The sequence below is a fragment of the Perognathus longimembris genome, chromosome 18 (genome assembly GCF_023159225.1).
Source record: "Perognathus longimembris pacificus isolate PPM17 chromosome 18, ASM2315922v1, whole genome shotgun sequence".
Lineage (NCBI taxonomy): Eukaryota > Metazoa > Chordata > Mammalia > Rodentia > Heteromyidae > Perognathus > Perognathus longimembris.
This window is the reverse complement of record NC_063178.1, coordinates 13,995,782-14,019,585: the sequence shown is the minus strand read 5'-3', so window position 1 is coordinate 14,019,585 and position 23,804 is coordinate 13,995,782. Positions and strand designations below refer to the sequence as shown.

General features: G+C 40.4%; 1 protein-coding gene across 1 annotated transcript in view; it reads left to right on the top strand.

Moving 5' to 3' along the window:
- Positions 1-22,235, top strand: part of St8sia6 (ST8 alpha-N-acetyl-neuraminide alpha-2,8-sialyltransferase 6) — a 102,492-nt gene extending 80,257 nt beyond the window's left edge. The window contains exons 5-8 of the mRNA XM_048367585.1: positions 12,309-12,453; positions 15,643-15,755; positions 18,958-19,050; positions 21,320-22,235. Coding sequence (XP_048223542.1) covers positions 12,309-12,453; positions 15,643-15,755; positions 18,958-19,050; positions 21,320-21,788 — 820 coding nt within the window. The 3' untranslated portion in view covers positions 21,789-22,235. The remainder of the gene's footprint in view (positions 1-12,308; positions 12,454-15,642; positions 15,756-18,957; positions 19,051-21,319) is intronic.
- The last annotated feature ends 1,569 nt before the right edge of the window (positions 22,236-23,804 follow it).

Below are 23,804 nucleotides of genomic sequence, written 5' to 3'. Positions count from 1 at the left end.
CTGAGTATGCAACCATGCTTGGTCTAGTAAGCTCTAGTTCATCAAACAACAAGACCTTTAAGGAAAAAAAAGGGGTCTCAGCACAAAACACACTGGGAACATTTTCCTTAAAGCAATCTTCACAGACAGGGTTAGGAATGTGACCCAAGTGGCAGAGAACCTGCCTAGAAAATGTGGGGCACATGGGCTGGGAAGGTAGCTTAGCAGTAGAGCACTTTCCTAGTATGCCTGAAGCCCTGGGTTCAATTCCTTAGCACCACATAAACAGTAAAAGGCAGAAGTGGCGCTGTGGCTCAAGTGGCAGAGTGCTAGCCTTAAGCAAAAGAAGCTCAGGGACAGTGCTCAGGCCTCGAGTTCAAGCCCCAGGACTGGCAATAAAGAAAAAGAACATGTGATGCCCTGACTTTAAACCCCCACTACCTCTAAAAAGAAAAAAAATGGCATATTGCTATAATTGCACAGAAGATTCTGCATTGAATTACCCAATCTTTCACAGACTTAGTCTTAATTCAGGATCTCCATATGATGCTAGATAGAATCAGCAAGGAAAAAGAGGAAAGTTTCTTAGTGTTCTTTTATTTACCTTCCCTAAACTATCTCACTAAATAAAAGTATAAACCATCAACAGGCATTTGGTAGAAATGACTCCTTTTTATTCTCTTCACACATTGGACAATAATGGCAGTGACCTGGATTTGTTTTGTCTGAAACACTAAAATACATTTAGAAATTTTCACATTTGTGTTAGCAGTTGATTTTATATTTTTAGAATTTGCTTTTTCACACTTATATAATTTGCAATTGGCTCTCACAGTTTTGAAAAGGCCGAGAGGACAGTCAGGAACTGAAGCCCTGGGAGGAGACGGGACTTGGCTCACTAGTGGCCCTATGTGTATCCCAGATGTATCTGAAGCATCCAGAGCTTGCGTCTCTCTCCTGGCTTCAAAGACTTCCCAGCTTGTTTCTTTCACTCTGGTTCTACTGCCTCTGTGCAATCTTTTTCCATCTCAAGGTCTTAGAATGAATGAAAACTACACATTATGCTTTATTATCAACAGGCATTGCCCGCCCCTCCCCTTGCTTAAGCACCTCCATGGGAGAATCACTGTTTCCCCAGGGACCCTAACCAGAAACCCAGGCTAGCCCCTCATGGGCCCGCATATTCCTCCCTAGAGCCCATTTCCAGCCAATCACCAACTGTTTCACAGTTTTATCCCTTAAATATGTTGCTAATCTACCTGTCATCTATCTGTCTATCTATCTATCTATCATATCTCTATCTAGCTATATATCTATCCATCCATCTACCTATAATCTATCACTCATTATCCATCATCTACTAATCTATTTTATCTATCCATCCATTAATCATCTATTATCTATCTATCTATCTGTCTGTCTATCTACTATCCATCATTTAGTCATCTATTTTATCTATCCATCCATCAGTCTATCACCTGTCTATACTGTCAGTCCATCCATCAACCTTCCTACCTATTCATCCTCTGCCTTCCATCTCCCCCCTCCCTCCAAGTCTGATTTTTGTCTTAGTTTATCCATCCCCAAACCATTTGTTGTCTGAGTGGAAATTCTTGACTCCATGAACCCCAGTTCCTACTCTTTAGCTCCTTACCTATATCCAGCTGGGCCTTCCCTGGCCTCTGTGGGGGAGGGATTTGCACACACATTCCTTCCTTTTTTTTATTTTTTATTATAAAACTGATGTACAGAGAGGTTACAGTTTCATACTCCTTCCTTTATTATAATCACAATTTCAGACTATCTCAAGATGTGTTTCCTAAATTAATCCACATATCTCGTGAGAGTGGCTGAGTGGATTGTGATTTTCCCTCTCTGTATGTTTCTGTTTTGGTTTATTTGTGCATATCTAAGGCCACACTTAGAAGAAAGATAGAGGATTAAGATTATTTTTGAACTAAACAATATGAATTCAAATCCCAGTCATGTTATTTATTAGCTCTGAAATCTTAGGCAGGTCACTTCGCTCGGTGACTCAGCCTCTACATCTGCGAATGGCAGTAACAATGATGATAATAGAAGGTAGAAGGATTAAACAAGTTAATATGGAAAGTACCTGGTCGAAGGCCCTGTATATATTTACTATTGTTATTTATGTATCTGTACACACGAGGCTTAAACTTAGCATATGAGGCTCTTCTGTTTCCTTTTTCTTAGAAGTGGGGTTGTTAATGGGGTGTTATCCAGGGCCCCCAGCTTACTCGGCAATGTCCTATCACTTGGGTCATAGCCTCCATCCCTTCAGTTGGCTTTTCAGATAGTGTCTCCTGCTAACTTTGCTTATGCCAGGCTCCAATTGCTGTCTTCCTAGCCATCTCCCCGGGAACCGGGATGAAAGGCATATGCCACCAGGCTGGATCACATGTTTCTCCTTTTTATATTCTTGACTGGACTTCCAGAATGTGCCTCTTTTTTCTGTCTTTGCTAGGTCTTTGCCATGCAGTAATATACACAATATACATGTATACATGTTGCATTTCTCTCTAATTGCTGCATGCACCTCTCTATGCCTGGTGTCTGTGCCTGACTAAATTATACCTTCTCTCTTCCTCTCTTCTGCTTTCTTCCTGGGTTTCTTCCCTCCTCCTCCCCCCTCTCTTTTCTTTGGCTTCTCTGTATCAAGCTTTTTTCCTGCCTCCTTTTGCCATCCGTCTTGGGTTTACGATTGTCTTAGTGTGTCCTCTCTCCTTAAGTTTTCTACCTATCTCTTCAACTAGCACAACTGAAAATTTAAAAACCAATATTGAAAAAAAAACTCTGCATGAACTAAATATCTTTCTATTACCTTTTCAAAAATGGGTAACCTTATGAGTATAATATGTTCTATGGCTCTCTGGAGGAAGAGATTAAATTGTTCTTTGCTTGTGCAGGCAACTATTGATTTTCTTCCTACAGCTCAGTCACCCTTTCTAGAAGAAAAGAAGAAGACTTCACATTTGGCTGACCTTTTCCTCCAGGCCACAGCTAACAAACCCTCGGTGGCCTTTATTGCTTTGCTCTGAAGCTCTTTTCACTCTCGACTTCTCATCTTCTGTTATTGTGGTTTGCTGTTTTCCCCAAGAGAGCCTCCTGGTTTGTCTCCTGGGGGTGACCTCAGAATTTTATCCTCCTCTCTAGATCTCTTCTGTGCTTCTTGGATGACAGGCAGGAGCCATCAGGCCAAGGCTTTTGGTTAAGATAGGGTCTTCACAATTTCTTATTTGGGCTGGTTTCCAGTCATGATGTTCCCTATGTTTACCTCTTCCGAGTTACAAGTGTGCAACACCACACCTGGTCCTCTACTTCTCACCTTAATTCTATATTCAAGAGAAGACAGGGTTGAGATTGGTTTATTCCAGGCCTCCTCAGTATGGTGCCTGAAAGATGCGGGAGTATTTGTGAAATGAATGGATTCTAATGGGGTCCATTGGAGTCTTGAGGAAAACCATGATATGAACCTATCTCCCAGCCAGGGTCTTCCAAGCAGCCCTTGTTCATCCTTATTTTCATTCTTCACACTTAGCAAATATATTTCACACCTCTCTCTTTCCCCTTTGCACCCTAAAACCACATGCTCATGTCACCCAGTCTTCAGAAGATTCTCTCACAGTAGCTGGCAGTCACTTCCTAGCCAACCTTCCTCTCTCTGGTCTCCCACTGGGTCCTCTATTAGCTGAAGGATGATTTCCAAACTTAGGTTGATTCTTTCAGTAAACAAATATTTATCAAGAGTCCTCAGTGTACTGGTCGGACACTATGCTAACAACACCTTCACAGTCTTCCAAGAGAGCTTCCCAATTGCTCCTAACAAAGCTTTTCTTGCCTCAATTTATGGGATAGTAAAGTGATATCAAGATGCCAGCTACCTTTTGTGTCTATCTCTCTGGATGTAAAGTAAACTCCTAGAGAACTGGCCCATTCACATTTTATACAAATTTATATTTAGTAATTTGTAAGTTGGAATCCCTTGACCATGACCTTGGTTCACAAATATCGCCTGCTGGCTGTCTGGGAGCTGTGTGCTAAATTGCTATATGCATTGATACCTATCTTACTCGAATTAGACAGCTGCCTATACCTACCTGTATCTTAGATTATGTCCCTTAAGCAACACTTAATCTTTACAATCTGAAGGTTGAAAACTCAAAATCAGGGTATGCCAACAGTCCTGGTACATTCCACTGAGGTCCCTTCTCTATATAGTAGCCTGTCAACTTCTCACTATAACTTCACATCCTTCTGGGCCCCACTCTGGTGACCTCATCTAATTTCATTCACCTCTCAAACACCCTCACTCAATACTATCACACTGGAAGATAGGATTTCCACCTCTGAAAGCCGAGGGTCACAAACATTCACTCCATATAGTCCTAGTTCTGTATCCTGAAGCTACACAAGTTAACTAATCCCTTCTTTATGGCACATCCCTTAACATACTGGAAGACAGCTATTGAATCCCTCCACTTGTTCTTCTCCAGTGTGGATGTCATCAGCTCTTCAGCCATCATGGGTTTCCCAATCTTCTCCCTCTGTCAAAGGACCGCTGTTTATTAACTGGAAGGAAAGCTCCCATAGTACACCAGAACACACCAACTGTGGTCTGAGCATCAGAGTAAATCCTCTCTCCATTTCTCGCCCTAACCAGCCACTCATCTTTTAATTCTGCAATTTCAAACACATTCAGATTATGAGAAGTCAGTGCATGCTGATGAATTATAGCAATACACACACACACACACACACACACACACACACACACACACACACCCTCAGCATTCCTGAAACAGTCCCTTACTGTGACATGGTCTCACCCTCCTTTACTAAATGATTCCTTCTCTCCCACCTTCCACATGGCTCATCCCACACAGCTGCAAACACAGGCCCACACTCAGATACACAGACACATGAGGTCTGCATAGTCACTAGGGTAGGAGAGCTACATGTGGAGGCTGAGACTGGCCGTCTCTACCTAATGTGGCATGGACTGTAGTAGAACATTCCTTTGAGACCTACAGCTTTCCTACTTTATTATCTAAGAAATACTTCCAATAATGCACCGCGGAATCTAGAAAAAGAAATCTGCTAGGCAATAGGATATGATGGTTCAATCCAGGACATTTTGCCTATGTTATTCTCTCCCGGGTCCTTTTGGTGGGAGCTTGGCACACATGGTTCTATGTAGTGAGTGCACTACAAATGGGTTTTAGAGTAAGGGCTGGAGTCTTGGATTTCAATCGTGGCTTCACCATTTACTACCTTACTAATTATCCCAGTCAAAAACACTATGAAGGTAGAGTCAGTACTTACCTTATTCACCAGTATATATAGCACCTCTCACAGTATTACATAATTAATACATGCTAAAGAAATCTGAATGATGCCAGGCTCGAGTGGCTCACACCTGTAGACCCCATTACCTGAGGCAGAGACTTAAGGGTGGCAGTTCAAAACCAGCCCAGGTAGGGAAGACCATGAAACTCTTCTCTCCAATTAATCACCAAAAACCCCAGAAATAGAATGGAGTTGTGATTCAAGTGGTAGAGTGCTGGCCTTGAGAAAAAATGCTCAAGTACAGTGCCTGAGTCCAAGCCTCAGGACTGGCACACACACACGCACACACACACACACACACACACACACACACACACACACAAATATGAATGACTGAATGAATGAATATGCACTTAGTGACTTATTATCTTCGATAGTATCTGTTTATGAGTTTTGCTTGTCCTTATCTGCTAAAAATGTTGACTATACCTGGTTTGCAGGGTTATTGTATAAGCCGTATATAAATGTGATCATTTACACAAAAGATTTTGCAAGCAGCGAGATTAACTAAATGGTTATTATTGGTTTGTTGGTCACTCAGTGAGTTGTACCTGTAGGGGTAGGCCAGAGAAAACACACAAATAAAGGGGAATCAAACAACTTTCTGCTCATTAAAAATGTAAATGAAGAGGAAGGACAAGGAAGGGCATGAACAGGAGGGAGGCAGTTGGTGTATTGCTTGGCCTACGTATGTTGTGGATTTGGGTGAAGGACCAAAATGGGACTGCTTTGTTAGCAAAGGTTTGACTAATAAATAAGTCCTTTACATTCTGCAGGTGCTTGCATTCTAAAATTCCTTTCCCTAAGACCCTTGTTAGAATCATAACCCATGCAAGAATCCTGGAAAATGAGCTTTTTGTTCAGACTTACAAGGAGCCTGCAGCCTTTCTGTCACCTTACGTGGCCCACATCTCATTAAGGAATCTCCAAGAATATTGAATAGAAGAGAAGCTTGTGAGCCCTGTGCTCAGGCCTACAGGTTGTTAGCATTCAGGCTGACTAGTAGCTAGCAGCAAGCTGCCCACTGTTCTTCTTTAAGGAGTCATTAACATTTCATGGAAATCATTTTCAATGGAAGAAATATTTTGACCTGAGATTCTAAACAAATGAAAACATAAATACAACAAAAATAAATAAAAATAAAGGAAATAGTACCTGCATTGAAAATGAAAAAATGGATTTTCATAAACCAAATAAACATTCTTTTGGGCAATTAAGCAATCTGTGGTTCTGAGATGACTTTGCCCAAGTTTTTTTCAGATCCAAGGCTAAAAGTATTAAGGCTGGATTCTCCCAAGACCAGCCTACTCTTTGATTTTTAAGAACTTGTGGGAAGCCCATGAACTCATCTGAACTGTGGAACTCCGGGCTCTCCAACACCCTGGTTTTATGTGTATGACAGAGGAAACTCTGTTTTGAGCCTGGGTAGTGTGGAGGAAGTGGCTATGGCAAGAGTTTGGGGTCCCTTGACCATTGGATCACGTGACAGCCCTATGTACAGTAAAACAAGAGCTCAAAGTTAAGGAGAAGAATTTATTAAAGCAGACTGTTTTTTGTCAGTCCTGTGGTTTGAACTTTGAGCCTGCGTACTGTCCTTGAGCTCTTCAGCTCAAGGCTAGTGCTCTACCTCTTGAGCCACAGTGCCACTTCCGGTTTTCTGGTGGTTAATTGGAGATAAGAGTCTCATAAAGTTTCCTGCCTGGGTTGGCTTTTGCAACCTTCAGATCTCGGCCTCCTGACACCGATGCCACCGACGCCAGGCTAAAGCAGACTTAAAATTGAAAACACATACAGATTCTTGCATGACGGAGTGTCACAATAATTATTGTCAAATTAAATTTGTAATTAAAAACTAATTAGCACCATGTATTTGACTGCATACCATCTCATCTCCATTATTTTGATTTGTCAATCTCCACATACCATCTTTTAGACATGGTAGGTTCTAAAGGATAAAAATGAGAAATAAGCAACTGGCAGAATTCAATTAAGAAGAATATACCATCTTGTGAAATGAGTTAGCTGATAAGAAGCATTGTGGAAGTCTCAATTTTGAGACACAAATAATGCCATCTTAACTATTTATTTCATTCTTTGAGAACGATTGGATTGGGCTGGGGATATAGCCTAGTGGCAAGAGTGCCTGCCTCGGATACACGAGGCCCTAGGTTCGATTCCCCAGCACCACATATACAGAAAATGGCCAGAAGCGGCGCTGTGGCTCAAGTGGCAGTGTGCTAGCCTTGAGCGGGAAGAAGCCAGGGACAGTGCTCAGGCCCTGAGTCCAAGGCCCAGGACTGGCCAAAAAAAAAAAAAAAAAAAAAAAAACGATTGGATTAGGAATGTTGAATTTAAACTGAACATAACACATTAGAGCATTGTATTTTTTTTCAAAAAGGACCAAATTCATTAGGAATATGTATAAAAATATGTCCTTCAGAACCAAGAAATAATAATGAAACTGGGGGCTGGGGATATGGCCTAGTGGCAAAAGTGCTTGCCTCGTATACATGAGGCCCTGGGTTCAATTCCCCAGCACCACATATACAGAAAACGGCCAGAAGTGGCGCTGTGGCTCAAGTGGCAGAGTACTAGCCTTGAGCAAAAGGAAGCCAGGGACAGTGCTCAGGCCCTGAGTTCAAGGCCCAGGACTGGCCAAAAAATAATAATAATAATAATAATAATAATAAACTGGGTCCAGGAAGGACAAGTGGCAAAGATTGTAATCACAGTCAGCTTTCACTGTATTCACCAGCTCTTATTGGATGGTTGGCTCCAGCTCACATATGTATTTTGTAAGTAATGTGGAAAAAAAAGAAGACAGGATTTCAAAAGATACAGCGTCCTGTGCATATATACACATACATAGTAACTAAAGTATGGTATGTGCAATGCAACTCCTTTGAACAACTAACTCACAGTTTAACAAAATGAATACCAGGAAACTAGAATTTGTGGTGAGTTGAGAGGACAAGAGTAGACAAATGGAGGGAAGAAGTGGTTCAATGCCATCTTATTACTGAATGGATATATGTGAAAATGGAACTAGGAAAATTTGGGGGATGGGTAGGGATGGGAGAGTTGGGGGCAAAAGATGAAAGGGGGGGGCTGGGAATATGGCCTAGTGGCAAGAGTGCTTGCCTTACATACATGAAGCCCTGGGTTCGATTCCCCAGCACCACATATATAGAAAATGGCCAGAAGTGGCACTGTGGCTCAAGTGGCAGAGTGCTAGCCTTGAGCAAAAAGAAGCCAGGTACAGTGCTCAGGCCCTGAGTCCAAGCCCCAGGACTGGCCAAAATTAAAAAAAAAAAGATGAAAGGGGGCTGGGAATGTGGCCTAGTGGTAGAGTGCTTGCCTCATATACATGAAGCCCTGGGTTCGATTCCTCAGTATCACATATACAGAAAAGGCCAGAAGGGGCGCTGTGGCTCAAGTAGCAAAGTGCTGCCTTGAGCAAAAAGCAAAAAGAAGTCAGGGACAGTGCTCAGGCCCTTAGTTTAAGCCCCAGGACTGGCCAAAAAAGATGAAAGGGATAACAGTGGTCAAGACGCATTGTCCTCATAAACTGACATACTGAACTGAAACCCCTTTGTACAACTACTTAAAGATTTTTTTTTCAAGAGGAACAAGATGATGAAATTAATGAACTACTTGTACTATTAGGGAAATCTTAAGAAGAAGAGTTTCTATAAACTCTTCCAAGATTGAACAGTTAATTAAATACTTGATTACTATTTTCAGTTATGTACAGTTTTCCTATTAGGCAAGCCAAAGAAAATGAAGAGTTTATTTGTGCAGATGGGAGAATCTCCTGACTCTAAGGCTGATTGAACCTGGAGTGATTGGGGTGATTATCAAGAGACATTTTGACATCCTTATTTATGGAACATTACATAAACAAAATGTAAATTCTGTGTATTTTGACATTCACTTGCTAGAGGTTAAGGGTTATTGAAAGCACCTTCCAGGATTCATATCCTAATAATAATCGTACTTTCACTCTACAACAATTTTGAAATGTAGCATGACACTGATTCTTCCTTTCCTTCATGTTTTGTAAGGAAGGACAATTTCAAATGCACTAATCTCCAGTTGAGCATCCCAAAAAAAGTTGGAAGTGGAACTGTGGCTCAAAGTAGTATAGTGCGAGCCTTGAGCAAAAAAGTTCAAGGACAGCACCCAGGTTCAATTCCCAGGTCTGGCACACCACCCCCAACCCCCACATACCATGACATATAATGGTTTTTCTTTTCATTGGACTTGTCCTCTAAAAATTCATTACAAACTGCTCTCGTGATTCAATATTCTTCTTTTTTTTTTTTTTTTTTGGCCAGTCCTGGGCCTTGAACTCAGGGCCTGAGCACTGTCCCTGGCTTCTTCCCGCTCAAGGCCACTTGAGCCACAGCGCCGCTTCTGGCCGTTTTCTGTATATGTGGTGCTGGGGAATCGAACCTAGGGCCTTGTGTATCCGAGGCAGGCACTCTTGCCACTAGGCTATATCCCCAGCCCAATATTATTCTTTTTTTAAACTTTTAACAATGATTTAATTCAGCACAAGAGAGTTAATATAAAGAGAAGTTGAAAAAATCGAGATAAACATACTATGCTTTTCAGGTAGGAAATGGGAGTTTAAGACTCAAAATGGCAGGTGTTATGTGCTGCCTTTATTCTTTCTGTGCTGGAGGAATGCATAAACTTGTTATGTCAGTCTGGTAACCCCAGCCATGAGACTGGTTGTGGGTGTATATGACAGTTGATGCCCACCAAAAACAGAAATAACATTTGGGACTTTGGGGGGGGCGGGCAGATATGCCTTCCATTTTTTCTGTCTTTACCTACCTATACAAAGTATTCAGATTTTCTCCATTTCAAAGGAGAATTTGATTCTCCCCATGCAATATTGTACCTCATCACTCTGGGTGACACTGATCAAGGTGCACTGTATTTATAGACTGCTTTGTTATGTGACACCTCATTTATACAACTCCTTAAAGATAATAAAAAAAAAAAAAGAAAATTGAGGCTGGGACTGTGGCCTAGTGGTAGAGTGCTTGCCTCGCATACATGAAGCCCTGGGTTTGATTCCTCAGCACCACATATATAGAAAAAGCCAGAACTGGCGCTGTGATTCAAATGGTAGAGTGCTAGCCTTGAGCAAAAAGAAGCCAGGGACAGTGCTCAGGCCCTGAGTTCAAGCCCCAGTACTGGCAAAAAAAACCCAAAAAATTAAAAATAAAACAAAACAAAGGAGAAGACAGCCCCTCTTATATCTCTTGACGTTGATCAGGATACATTTAGATTGATAGGCTGAATTGAAACCCCTTTGTACATTTACTTTAAGATAATTTTTAAAAACACATTTTTTCAAGGCAAGTAATTATGAGAGGAGAGCTTACTGCTTTTTCAATTTACTGACTTCTCAGTCTGACCCTTTGGATATTTGTTAAAAATAATATAATTTCCCTGTCTCCTCATCTATCTATCTTGCCGAGTTTCCCCCCTAAATGACTTTGGACCCTTTTCATCTTAAAAATAGGGTGACAGTCTATCTTTGATAGTGGCTTCCTGAGCGTGAACTGTCAGTCTTGCCTACAAAAAGGGAGTCAGAAAGTTGTGTCCCTATGTAATTTAGGAGACAACATAAGAAATTCAGTTGGCAGAAAATTCAGTTGACAGGCTACCATGATCAAGAGCAGAAGATTACCAGGATCTGAAGACATTGAGTTTGTCTTTTCATCCTTGGCTTGGTGACACATTGTCTTTCCATCTCTACGATGTGTTGTAGATGTGTTCCTCATTATCATTGAGGAAGAAGATAATAACTTGCTCACAAAGACTGAGGAAATAAGTAGACTTGGTCCACACCAATAGTTTTAACTCCTTGTGAATCTGAGAAGGATAGTTGTTTGAGTCCAGAAGTTCCAGTCTGATCAACACAGGTCTGAGAGTGGGGGGCAGAGGAGAGGAGAGAGAGAGAGAGAGAGAGAGAGAGAGAGAGAGAGAGAGAGAGAGAGAGAGAGAGAGAGAGAGAGATCTACAGTGCTGTTATTAACCTAGGTTCTGTATTGTTACTATAAGTAGTCTTCCCCATCCTAAAGAGATAATGCTGAAAATCCTCAGAGAATGCCTGAACACAGATTACCAAATATATATATATATATATATATACACTATTTTTTCCTATATATACATAGTTATGGTAGAGTTCACAGTAAGAGATTAATGATAATAACTAACAATGAAGTCAATGAATTTTATCAACGCACTGTATTTAAGAGTTACATGAGTATGGTTTCTTTCTCTGGAGTCAAGCTAAACACATTCTTGCATGTTGATTGACTTGAGCCAACCAAAACTATGGCAAATGTTACCAAGGCTAAGAGGGAAATTCTGTAGTGCGCTTTCAATGTTTCTATGAGTATTTTAATCCTAGCCTTACAAGGAGATGTTGAAATTTACAAGTGTTGGCTTCAGTAGTTTTTAGAATTGGTGGGAGAGTCACTGAGTAGATTTACCATGCTTTGCCATTGTAACCTTCCACCTCACTCTCCTTCCAGGGTTAGTGAGACTTAACAACATGAAAATGTCATCTTATGCCAGGCACCCGTGGCTCAAAGCCTCTCATCCTTTACCCTGAGATCATGGTTCAAAGCCAGCCCTGGCAGAAAAAGCTGTGAGAATCTTACCTCCAATTAATTACCAAAAAAACTCTAAGTGGAACTGTGGCTCAACTGGTAGAGTGCTAACCTTGAGCACAAATTCTCAAGGATAGCACTTAAACCCTAAGTTCAAGCCCCAGGATTGGTGTGCTCCGCACACGCACACACACATCATTTTGTGAATGATTTATTTTGCATGTTAACATGCAAAATCATCTTTTGTCTTACCTGTTATAGTCTTTGATTTTGGCTTGTTAGGTCATATTCTTGTCTCACTTATGTTCTTAATCACTGCAGAGCAAAGCTCACTTCCTGTTGTGATGCTGTCCAAAACTTCGTGGTTTCTCAGAACAACACTCCCGTGGGCACTAACATGACTTACGAGGTGGAAAGCAAAAAGCAAATCCCAATTAGAGAGAACATTTTCCATATGTTTCCAGTGGTGAGTAATGATTGCTGGTGGGTGAATTTTCTCTCACTTTAAGTTATAAATGGTAAGAATGAATGAATAATTTAAATACTACTCCATTGTGTGATGTAAAATACACACAGTGAGTCATTTAAAAAAGGCAATTCCTTCTTTATGCCATGCTGGGGATTGAACCTAGGACCTTGAGCATGCTAGGCTAGCATTCTACAACTGAACTACATCCACAGCCCCTAGAAAGGCAATTTTGAATGCAATATATCTACAAAGAAGTCCCTTATGTCTTGACTCTCCTGCTTTGTGTTTGAATGATGTGAAGCACCTGGGCTTTGTGCATTAAAACTACTGGGGCTTGTGAAGATAACCATTGCTTTTTGGTTTTGGTTTTGATTGTTGATAGTATTAGGGTTTGAGCTCAGGGCTTGTGTTTGATAGGCAGGTACTTTACCACTTGATCCACACCCTCAGACCTCCTCCCCTTTATTTATTTATTTATTTATTTATTTATTTATTTATTTATTTATTTATTGTTTTTGCTGTCATCGAGTATCTTACTTCTTTCCCCTAGCCATGCTTCTATTGATGCTTCCCACACAGGCCACCACACCAAGCCATTGGTCAAGAGGAGTCTCCTTGCCCTTTTTTTCCTTGGCTAGCTTTGAACTGTAACCGTCTTATAATCAGGCTCCTGAGTAGCTGGAATAAGAGGCGTGAGCCATTGCATGGGCAAAGTGCAGGGTGGAGCTGACCTTGTGTCAACCTTGCTTTCCACTGATCCTACTCTGCCATTCTTCACACACAACCCCCTTTACAATAGCTTTTCACAATAACTTTTGATTAGACAATGGGAAGTAACTCCTCTCCACAAACTTTGCCAAGCTCCGTGGAAAGGAAAGCCACAAAGTTGGTTTTTCAGCCACAGCAAGCAATGAGCAGCCAATGGAGCCGTGCAAATTTGCATTTTCTTCATAAGGTAATTTTAGGGAACACTGAAGTTTGTAATTTATCTCCATTCCTACTGAACATAAGACTCTAACACGCAGGGATGTTTCCTCCCCATTGACCAAGAAACCAGACCAAAAAAAATAATTATTTTCATTGCTTAATTTGAGATGAATTTCCTCTCAGTAATCTTTCCCATTGTACCATAAAGAGCATATTTGCATTTTTGCTTTCTTCCCTATCTATAAAATTCAGAATTTATTGTGGTACCTTTGGGTAGACACTGTCTGAAGGTATCCTGAGCTAGAATGTCAGTGATAAGTTGAAGCCTGTGGTATCTGGGAACCATCCACCCTGGTAGAGGAGGAGAGAAGGAGACACACAACCAAGTGAGTGTTTCAGTCCACTGAGGAGAAGGAAACTGTGTGTTGTGCAGTGGTGAAGCACAGACTTTCTAGAGCCCACTGGCTGGGTTTATATCCCAGCCCTGCCTCTTTGGAGCTGCTGCTTCCATTTGTACTTCCATTTCACCATCTGTAATTCTCCTAAAGTGATTGTATGGATTAAATGTGATACTAAATCCCCTCACCAATAACAGTACTGTTCATGCAGTAAGTATAATATAAATAATAGAGTCATATAAACGTGAGAGACAACCCTACAGAGAGAGAAGTGCTGGAGCCAGGTACTCTGCTTGTTGGGTATCTCCTAGAAATGGCAGGGCTGGCCCTTGAGGCTTCTCAGAATCACATCTTCCTTCCCTGAGCTCTTGGCTGTGGTACTGATCAGCTACCAATGGGAAGGAGGGTGCCTTGATTTTGTAGCCTTCACAATTTTTTAAATGGTTATTATAAAGGTGATGTACAGAGGGGGCACAGTTACCAAAGTCAGGCAATGAGGACATTTCCTTTTGGACAGTGTCACCCCTTCCTTTGCTCTCTCCCAGTTTTCTCCTCCTGTCTTCACCCACAAGTTTGTATGGCCCATTTTCAATACAGTGTCCAATGAGCACCACTGCTGCTTTGCCTTTGAAGTTGTAGTGGTTTAAACACCAACAGCACGAGCAGTCCATGATGCCAATGAGTTACCCACCAGCCCACAGATTCCTGAAGATCGCCCACTTGGCTTGGTAATCCCTTGAGGAAGTACCAGGGATCCACTGAGTCAAAAAGTAATTGTCCAACACTCAACTGAGTGAATTGTGTTCTGCTAGATATGGAGTGAGAGATGAACTAAAAGAATCCAAGAGTCATCCTCTCTGTCCTTGGGGTCTTACACTCTACTTGTAGAGACCAAAACAAGTGTCTCAGCACCTAGTCACCCTGTGCCAGGAGCTCACACCCTTTCTGCAGGTTCAAGGACACATTGCTATAGGGAAACAGATTGGGAAAGGAATTATGCACCGTGGAATAGAAATGTTCTATTTCAGAATGTGGAGGACTTGGGGGAAGTAGGCAGCCTATTGAGTGAGAAAGGTGGGCCTCGGGAGGAAATAAAAAATATTCAGACCTCAGAAATTAATTTGAAATATATTATCCCAGAGTGGGTAGCCTTCTCTGAAGCACCCTGGCTGGGCATTTGCAGAGGTGGCAAGTGTAAATCTCATACCACTACTGAGCCTGAAGGTCTATTTCAAAAGCATGATATACTTACTGAATTGCAAATTAATTTTATGCCTTAGAATAAAAGACTTAATGCTAATTCCTCTGTCCTCTCTTTCTCTCTCCTCCCCCCTCCCCTCCCCCCTCCTTCTTTCCATCCTTTCCTATCTCTGTCTCTCTGTCACTCTCTCCCTGCTTTACTACCTCCTTTCCTTTCCCTCATTCTCTTCCCACTTTCTCTCTCCCATCTCTTACCACTGCTAAAAGAAATGTCCTATTTGATGAAACTGCACAAAATGAGATTTTGCCGTTCTCATTTTATTACCTAGTTATGTAACATAAGATACATCACATTTTGTACACAAATATGGTTTGCAATTTTGTTGTGTATTATATGATGTCTATTTCTCCAAGAGAAACAAAATTGATTTACATAGTATTTTATTATAAGTCATATTAAGTTGATCAGCATGCTCTGTGTGTGTGTGTGTGTGTGCGTGCGTGCGTGTGCATGCGTTATTTTTTCAAAGTACTTCTGCTTGTCTATTCTTTGTCATCTCCTTAGCACTGCTGGAAATTAAAGTTTCTGGCATTGAGCTGCTGGTGCTTGTGGTTCTTAAGCCAGCCGTATTTCATGTCTGTTTCTGTTTTTCCCTGCCAGTCACAGCCCTTTGTGGGGTACCCCTATAATCACTGTGCCGTGGTTGGAAATGGGGGGATTCTGAACAAGTCTCTTTGTGGAGCTGAGATAGACAAATCTGACTTCGTTTTTAGGTAAGATTTGTCCAAGTGTTGTTTTCATTTCCAAACCAAAGATGCACTGGGTATTTAAAGGGGGTAATGTAAACATATGCTGTGCCAGTCATGAGTGTTTTATGTAGTTAAAGTCTACAACTGATTGGCATGCACTTCTCGGAAAAGGCTCATTAGCTCTTTGGAATGTTCATACCCAAAGATCAAAATAATCTGCATTTAATCTACTTGTGGGGAGCTGGGTAAAATCATAATGGAAGAAGGTTTGGGACAAGAACTTTCCAGATCATCCCATGTGTGAATGGAGACCATAGCTCCCTTAGAAGGGACTCCAGGAAGGAAAATATGCTTGACCTTGGCTGCGTTTGACCATGAACACTTTTTTTACTTGCAGCATTTTAAGGAAGTTTTGTCCTCCAATAATAATAGGGGAAATGCTATATGCGACATCTTACTAAGTGCTGGTGGCTCCTGCCTGGAATCCTAGCTATTCATGAGGCTAAGAAACAAAGCGTCATAGTTCGAGGCCAGTCTGAAAAGCAAAGTTTGCCAGGCTTCACCTCCAATTGACCAACAAAAAGCTGAGCTGAAGCCATGGTTCAAGTGGTAGAGTGCCATCTGTGTAAACAAGTTGAGTAAGCACATGAGTGTACCAGCAAAGAAAAGAAAGGAAAAAAATAAATGCAACCTTACTGTTTTGTTTTCCAATTTGGTAGTTTGGGTTTTTTTTTAAACAGCAAAGCTTCTAAATTCTGGTCTTTTAAAATATTTTTATATCAACATTAGCTACTTGGTTTCTGTGTATGCTCATAATAGTAAGCCAGACTATAAAGCTTCTCCACCTTGAGAATATGACAGAGGTGATTCATCTCGCTGAGGCTGGATTTCAGTTGTAATGCACCTCCTTAAAGGGTATGTCGAAATTTGCCTCTTTCTACTTAAAGAGCATTAATTTCATATACCAGAGACCTTTAGATCCCTATTGATTTATTGCTAGTCTTTCTACAAATTAACACAACAGTCACAATAACTGAGTGTTCAATAATTAGCTTCCCCCACACTTCCATCTCATATTTAAATCTCATAGTTATTTAAATCAGTCTGACAGCCCAATTACTGAATGTGCTCCTCAACTCTGGCATTACAGTAGTCAGGATCTGAATATATGAATGGGCTGACCATTTTGTGCAAGCTTTCAGTGTGAAAAAAGTCATAATGAAGATAAATAATTCTTCATGCAATAGACTTTTGTGTGTGGGTATGCCAATTTCTGGGGCTTGAACTCAGAGCCTATGTGCTGTCCCTGCGCATTTGCACTCAAAGCTAGCACTATCACTTGGGCCACAGCTCCACTTCTGGCTCTTTGGGTATCTAATTGGAGATAAGGTCTTACAGACTTTCCTGCCTGGATTGGCTTTGAACTGCTCTCCTCAGATCTCAGACTCCTGAATAGCTAGGGTTAGAGGCATGAGCCACCAGCTTCTGGCTTGCAGTGACATTTTAGACTTAAAATTCCACAAACAACATGCTAAACGTGAAGCCTAAACATTCATTTTACTGTACTTTATACCTAGTATTAGGAATATATGTTTAGACTTCAAGCCCAAAACAAAGTCTCAGCAACCGTTTGATTTATACCTCCAAAATAAATGCCTGTGCTCCCAGATACTACTTTTGCTGAAGTAAAAAACTGTTCTGAATATAGAGTTCTCTATGCTTTTGGTTGATCAGACAAAGAGGCAAAACAAGGATGGATGTGGTGGTATCATGCAAAGTTATTTAATTTTTCAATATATTTTTATTATCTTTAAGTAGTTGTACAAAGGAGTTGCCATTCAACAAAGCAGTTTGTGAATACAATGCATCTTGATCAATGTCAACATTCTCTCTTATCCAAAGTTGTTTAATTTTTTTAAGCTGGTACTTATATTGTCTGATAATTTATAAAAATGCTGATAATTTATAAGCATGCTGATAATTTATAAACAGTTTGGAATTACTTGTGTTCATTTTAAAAGATGAGTAACTATGAATTAGCGAAAAGCATCATTAGCTATACTGGTACTGTGCCTATACTACTGTGTGTACACATCTTGCATAATATATTACAGTCATATTCTACATATATATGCATGTATGTAAACACACATATTAATATCATACTTATGCATATGTTATGAATATACACAAGAAACACACTTGTATGCAATGTGCATACATAAACACACATACCTATCTTTCCCCCAAGAGGTATTCTGTGATGCTATGTTGGAAACATCTTGATTTTCTTAAAAGAAGACAAGAGAATGATTTGTCACAAGTGGCCCTCTGAGAAGGTCATTCTGAGGCCCCCTATCTGTAGTTAATATTTATTTTTGTGATATATCTTTTATACCAACAAAGGAAGTACATGTTTCATTTATTCATATCTAATGGAACATGGAATGGAATATTTCAGTCCAGTTGTATTAAAGGTGATGTCACCTCTAAACAACTTCCCTTACAGAAAGCTCCATGTTCTGAGTTGAAAATATATTTAGGGAGTCATAACCATCACTCCCTTTTTTGTGTAATTGGAATATCCCCAAATTAGACTGCTTAGTTTGTTTTCCTATATAAAAACAAATTAGTTCTCAAAGGAGAAAAAGATCAACATGATGAAAACATCACTATAAAAATATTAGGGTTTTATTTATTAATATTATAACTTGAGGCAAAGGTCTCCTTGAAGGAATCGGGAGGTTTCAACACAACTCTGCAGCTTTTGCATCTGGCAGATGGCTATTCAATTACTTGCAATGCCTTATTTTTTTCATATTAAAATGGCTGATTATCCCACTGTTTGAACAGAATCAATAAAAACTAATAGAACCAATATAAATAACAATCTGAATTAAAGGACTGGAAAACCTTCCAAAACTAGGGAAGGTATAATAGTCATTTCTGGTTTTAATACTTAGAAAAGTCACTTATAATTGTCATTTCTGGTTTTGATATTTGAAAGCGCTTACCACGTTTGTACACTTTAGATCATGTTGAAATGTCAGCTAGGGGGTTCAGAACTTGTCAAGTCATTTTAAGTGAAATCACTTGGATTCTAAGGATTTCATGATGCACTGCCACCTGATGTGTGTGTGTGTCTGTGTGTATCTGTGTGCATATACGTATATGGCCACTTGTTCTTTACAAGTTGTATTTCAATACTTTACCTTCCATATTTCAGGTGTAACTTGCCTCCAACCACAGGAGATGTTAGTAAAGATGTGGGCAGCAAAACCAATCTTGTGACTGTAAATCCAAGTATTATCACATTGAAGTAAGTCCTCTGAGTTCCCTAAGTAGAAAAACTCCTTTCCCTTGTTTAATATTTTTCCGTCTCTAAGTGCTCGTTCCGTTTCTGAGGCTCTCTTATAAAAACAGCTAGAATCGCTTTATGGGAAAATATGAAAGAATACATTTGAAAATTCTGCTGTGGCATCAGGATTGTGGTTTGTCCGAGGTATGACTCAGTTGTACTTGCAGTGTCATGAGTGCCAGGTTTCTAAATGAGAATGTATTTGTCTCTTCATCTTTTTCTTGCTTTTTTTTTTTTTGCCAGCCCTGGGGACTTGAACTCAGTACCTGGGCACTGTCCCTGAGCTTCTTTTACTGAAAGCCAGCACTCTACCACTTGAGCCACAGCGCTACTTCCAGCTTTTTCTACTTACGTGGTACTGAAGAATTAAACCCAGGGCTCCATGCGTGCTAGTCAGGGACTCTACTACTAAGCCACATTCCCAGCCCTCTCTCCATGGTTAATAATAGTGAAATTAGTTTGATTTTCTTTCAGCGTTTTGACATTTCTCTTTTATCTTGGTAGTGCTTTCTTGGGGATAGGGGGCACCTCTAGACAGCTCAATATTAGCTCTAACACAATCTGGAGAAATTCACTTCTTAAGTTGGATAATTTCCATGTCTATCTCTACAATGTAATTACTATAAAATGTTACTTGGTTCATAAAATAATGTACTGTTTTCATTAAAAAAAAAATAAGGCCAGACATAGTAGCCCATGCTTGTAATCCTAGGTACTTGGGAGGCAGAGACTGGGAGAATTCACACTTGGGGGCCAGCTCAGGCAAATAAATTCATGAGATTGTCTGAATAAATAAAGTTGAGGGCTGGGAATATAGCCTAGTGGCAAGAGTGCTTGTGCCTCCTATTCATGAAGCCCTGAGTTCAATTCCCCAGCACCACGCATATAGAAAACGGCCAGAAGTGGCGCTGTGGCTCAAATGGTAGAGTGCTAGCCTTGAGCAAAAAGAAGCCAGGAACAGTGCTCAGGCCCTGAGTCCAAGGCCCAGGAAAGGCAAAATAAATAAAGTTGAGGGAATGGTGCTCACCTTTCATCCCAGCTGTACCAGAAGAAGAAATAGGAAGATGAAAGGTGAGACCCTATATAAAATATAGTGAAAACTAAAAGAGCTGAAGGTGTGGCTCAAGTGGTACAGCATCTATCTAATCAGCAAACACAAGGCCCTGAGTTTAAGTAATAATTTCACTAATAAAATGTGACTGATATGTGGCATTGTGGCATAAAGTAGTAGAGCACTAGCCTTGAGTGAAGAGCTCAAGGACAGTGCCCAGGGTTCAAGCCCCTCCCCCCCCAAAAGGAACTGATAATTGTCATTAATAGAATATGACCCTCCAAACAAATAGTACAAGAAATAAACCCATGGCCTAACGTATGAAACTGTAGCCCCTCTGTACATCACTTTGACAATAAATAAGTGATTATTTTAAAAAATAGAATATGACCCTCCAAACAGTTCTAGATTCTCTTGAGAGACAAAACATATTATACCTTCCTTCTTTAGGAATGTTTGCTTTCCAAATACTCACGACTGTGCTGGCAAAATTGTATTATCATGCAAATTATATAGTTATAGCACAATTGCATGAAGGAAAATTTTAACATCCGTTATCTATATTTGCACATTATATATTTTAGATTTTCTAAAAGAAACCTGATTGAGTTTTCTCTGAGTCCATGGGCTTTCTTATTTATTTATAATTTTTTTAAATTTTTTAATATGTTAAAGTACTTGTACACAAGGGTTTAATTAAACAAGTCAATTTGTGAGTAAAATAGATCCTTTTTGTGTGTCTGTATGCCAGTGCTGGTGCTTGAACTCAGGGCCTGAATACAGCCCCTGAGCATTTTTCTCCAGGCTAGTTCTCTACCACTTGAGCCACGGTTCTACTTCCAGCTTTTTTGGTGGTTGATTGAAGAGAAGAGTTTCATGGACTTTGCTGCCTGGGCTAGCTTCAAACCAGGATCTTCAGATCTCAGCCTTCTGCATAGCTAGGATGACAGGCGTGAGCCACCCGCACGCAGTGGAGCACACCGTATCTTAATCAATGCCATTTCTTCCATGTTTTCTCCCACCCCTCCAGCCCTCCACTAACCCCCTCAGGTTGCCTGGCACTCTCTTTTCTAAATGAGATCTAAAATGGTTCCATTTTATTCCATGGCATGTGGTCAGAGCTGTTGACTTTGTTATGACATGATTGTTTTGATTCTTTTTTTCCTTTTAATTTGCCAGATATGGGAACTTGAAGGAGAAGAAAGCAGTATTTTTGGAGGACATCACCACCTATGGAGATGCGTTCCTCCTTCTGCCAGCATTTTCCTTCCGGGCCAACACTGGTGCCTCCTTTAAAGTGTACTACACGCTCAGGGAATCTAAAGCAAGGCAAAAGGTTCTCTTTTTCCATCCCAGGTACCTGAAACACCTTGCTCTTTTCTGGAGAACTAAAGGGGTGACCGCTTATCGCTTGTCGACCGGCTTGATGATCGCAAGCGTGGCAGTGGAACTGTGTGCCAATGTGAAGCTCTACGGCTTCTGGCCCTTCTCGAAAACTCTAGAAGACACACCTGTCAGCCACCACTACTATGACAACACATTACCCAAACGCGGTTTCCATCAGATGCCCAAAGAATACAACCAGATTCTCCAGCTTCATGTGAAAGGAATCCTCAAATTACAATTTAGTAAATGTGAGATAGCTTAAAAATTCATCACATGAGAATAAGTTCTTAATATCATGCAGGAAGTTACAGCAATGCTAAGCGGTAGTTGCAGGATGTTTTAGGATAGCACAGCTCCAGAACTTGGGTTGGCCAAAGTTCTTCTACTAAACTTTCCCACCTCCCAAAGTCATTCCCAAGCTTCCATTTCTTTTCCCTGCAAAATGGGAACCATAGTATCTAACTCTGGCTAGTGAGGGGTTATTTGTGAGAACTCTTGGCTTAGTGTTTGGTGTGAGGTGTGAGGTAGGGACCTGATGAACACTTCCTGTTTATAACAGTCCTCATGAGACTGACAAGTAAGGGTAGAATATCCTGGACAACTTTTGTGGAACCAACAGCCAAATCACCCAGTGTTTTCTGGGTTTCTTTCTCTCACAGCCTTCTCTTTATAAATCAAATCCTCCCTATTTTACTTTCTGTCTTTAAAAGAAGTACATAGCAGAACTTGATGTAGTTAAGGAAGAAATCCTTGATTATACAGGGATGAAATTCTCTTCCTATGTCAGATGCTTGCTTCTGATTAGCCACCGTGTATTAGTTTGGTTTCAGCCTCTTCATTCCATCTTTCTAGCTATAATTTTAATTTATTTTAGTTACTTTTTTGCCAGTCCTGGGGCTTGAACTCAGAGCCTGGGCTCTGTCCCTGAGCCTCCCTGTGCTCAAAGCTAGTGCTCTACCATAGTGTCACTTGAGCCACAGCATCATTTCCAGCTTTTCCTGTGTATGTGGTACTGAGGAATTGAACCCAGGGCTTCATGCATGCTAGGCAAGCACTCTACCACTAGGCCACATTCCCAGCCCTCTAGCTATAATTTTAATCTCTCTTTATCATTTATATTAACTCTGTTCAGGTTTGTGACATTTCTTGTTATCTCATAGACAGAATCTACTTTAAGACCTTGAAGATTTACAATAGTTAGCATTTCTTACCTGATGTTTGGCCTGTGGGTCACTCATTCAATTTAAAGCTTAAAAACATGAGGGTGGGTTGCTGTACTGGGATTTGAACTCAGGACCTTGTTCTTGCTAGGCCAGCACTCTACTGCTGATTCATGTTTCCAGCCCCTTTTTGACACTGCTTATTTTTGAGATAAGGACTTGCTTTCCCCCACCTTTTTGTTTGTTTGTTTCCAGGAGTGCCCCTGGACCATTATCCACCTATTTTCTGTTTCCCATCACAGCTCGGATGATAGGTGTATACTACCACACTGGGTTATTGTTGAGATGGGATCTCATGTGTATATTCATGTTGGCTTTGAATTTGAGCCTTTCAAACTCAGCCTCGCATGTAGCTAGGTTTACCAACATGAGTTACCAGCTCCTGGCTTGTAAAACAATATTATTGAACAGTTATTTTATACTAGGTCTTGCACCAGGTTCTGTGAGAGGATTATAAAGGTGACTGGCTTTGGCAAGAGGAAACAGATGTGTATCTCGTACAATAAAATTCCTAAGTGATGAGGGTAAAAAGCAAATGTTGGAAGGATCACCAACAATAGAACGAGGAACTCTTAAAATTTCCAATAGAAGTGGATATGAAGTCTTAGCAATTTTCTATCACTTCCTTGTTTATGATGACTCTTGCTGACTTGAGTCTTTCCTGCATCTACACAATGACCTACAGAAAAACAATCTTGTGGATAAATTTCCTGCCCATCCTGTATCTTCACAAAGAAAAGCAGACAAGTTCAACATGCCAAAATAACAACAAATAGAAGTTTTCAATTCTTAACTGAGCCAGATTACTTTACCAAATGTTCACGAGTATAAACACTGTGCTGTACAAATACTCATTCTGATAAAGTGCATTTTCACTTTGATTGTAGTTGACATTTGTGATGTTATTTTTGAGTTTCTACTTTCATTTGTTTTTGTGTAATAAATAAAGACTATTAGCTTTATAAATTGATGGAGAGTTCATAGATAAATATTTTTCCAAAAGGAAAGTACTTTTTGTTCACAAAGTCTTATTTTATCATCTTTGTTTTTGTGATGAA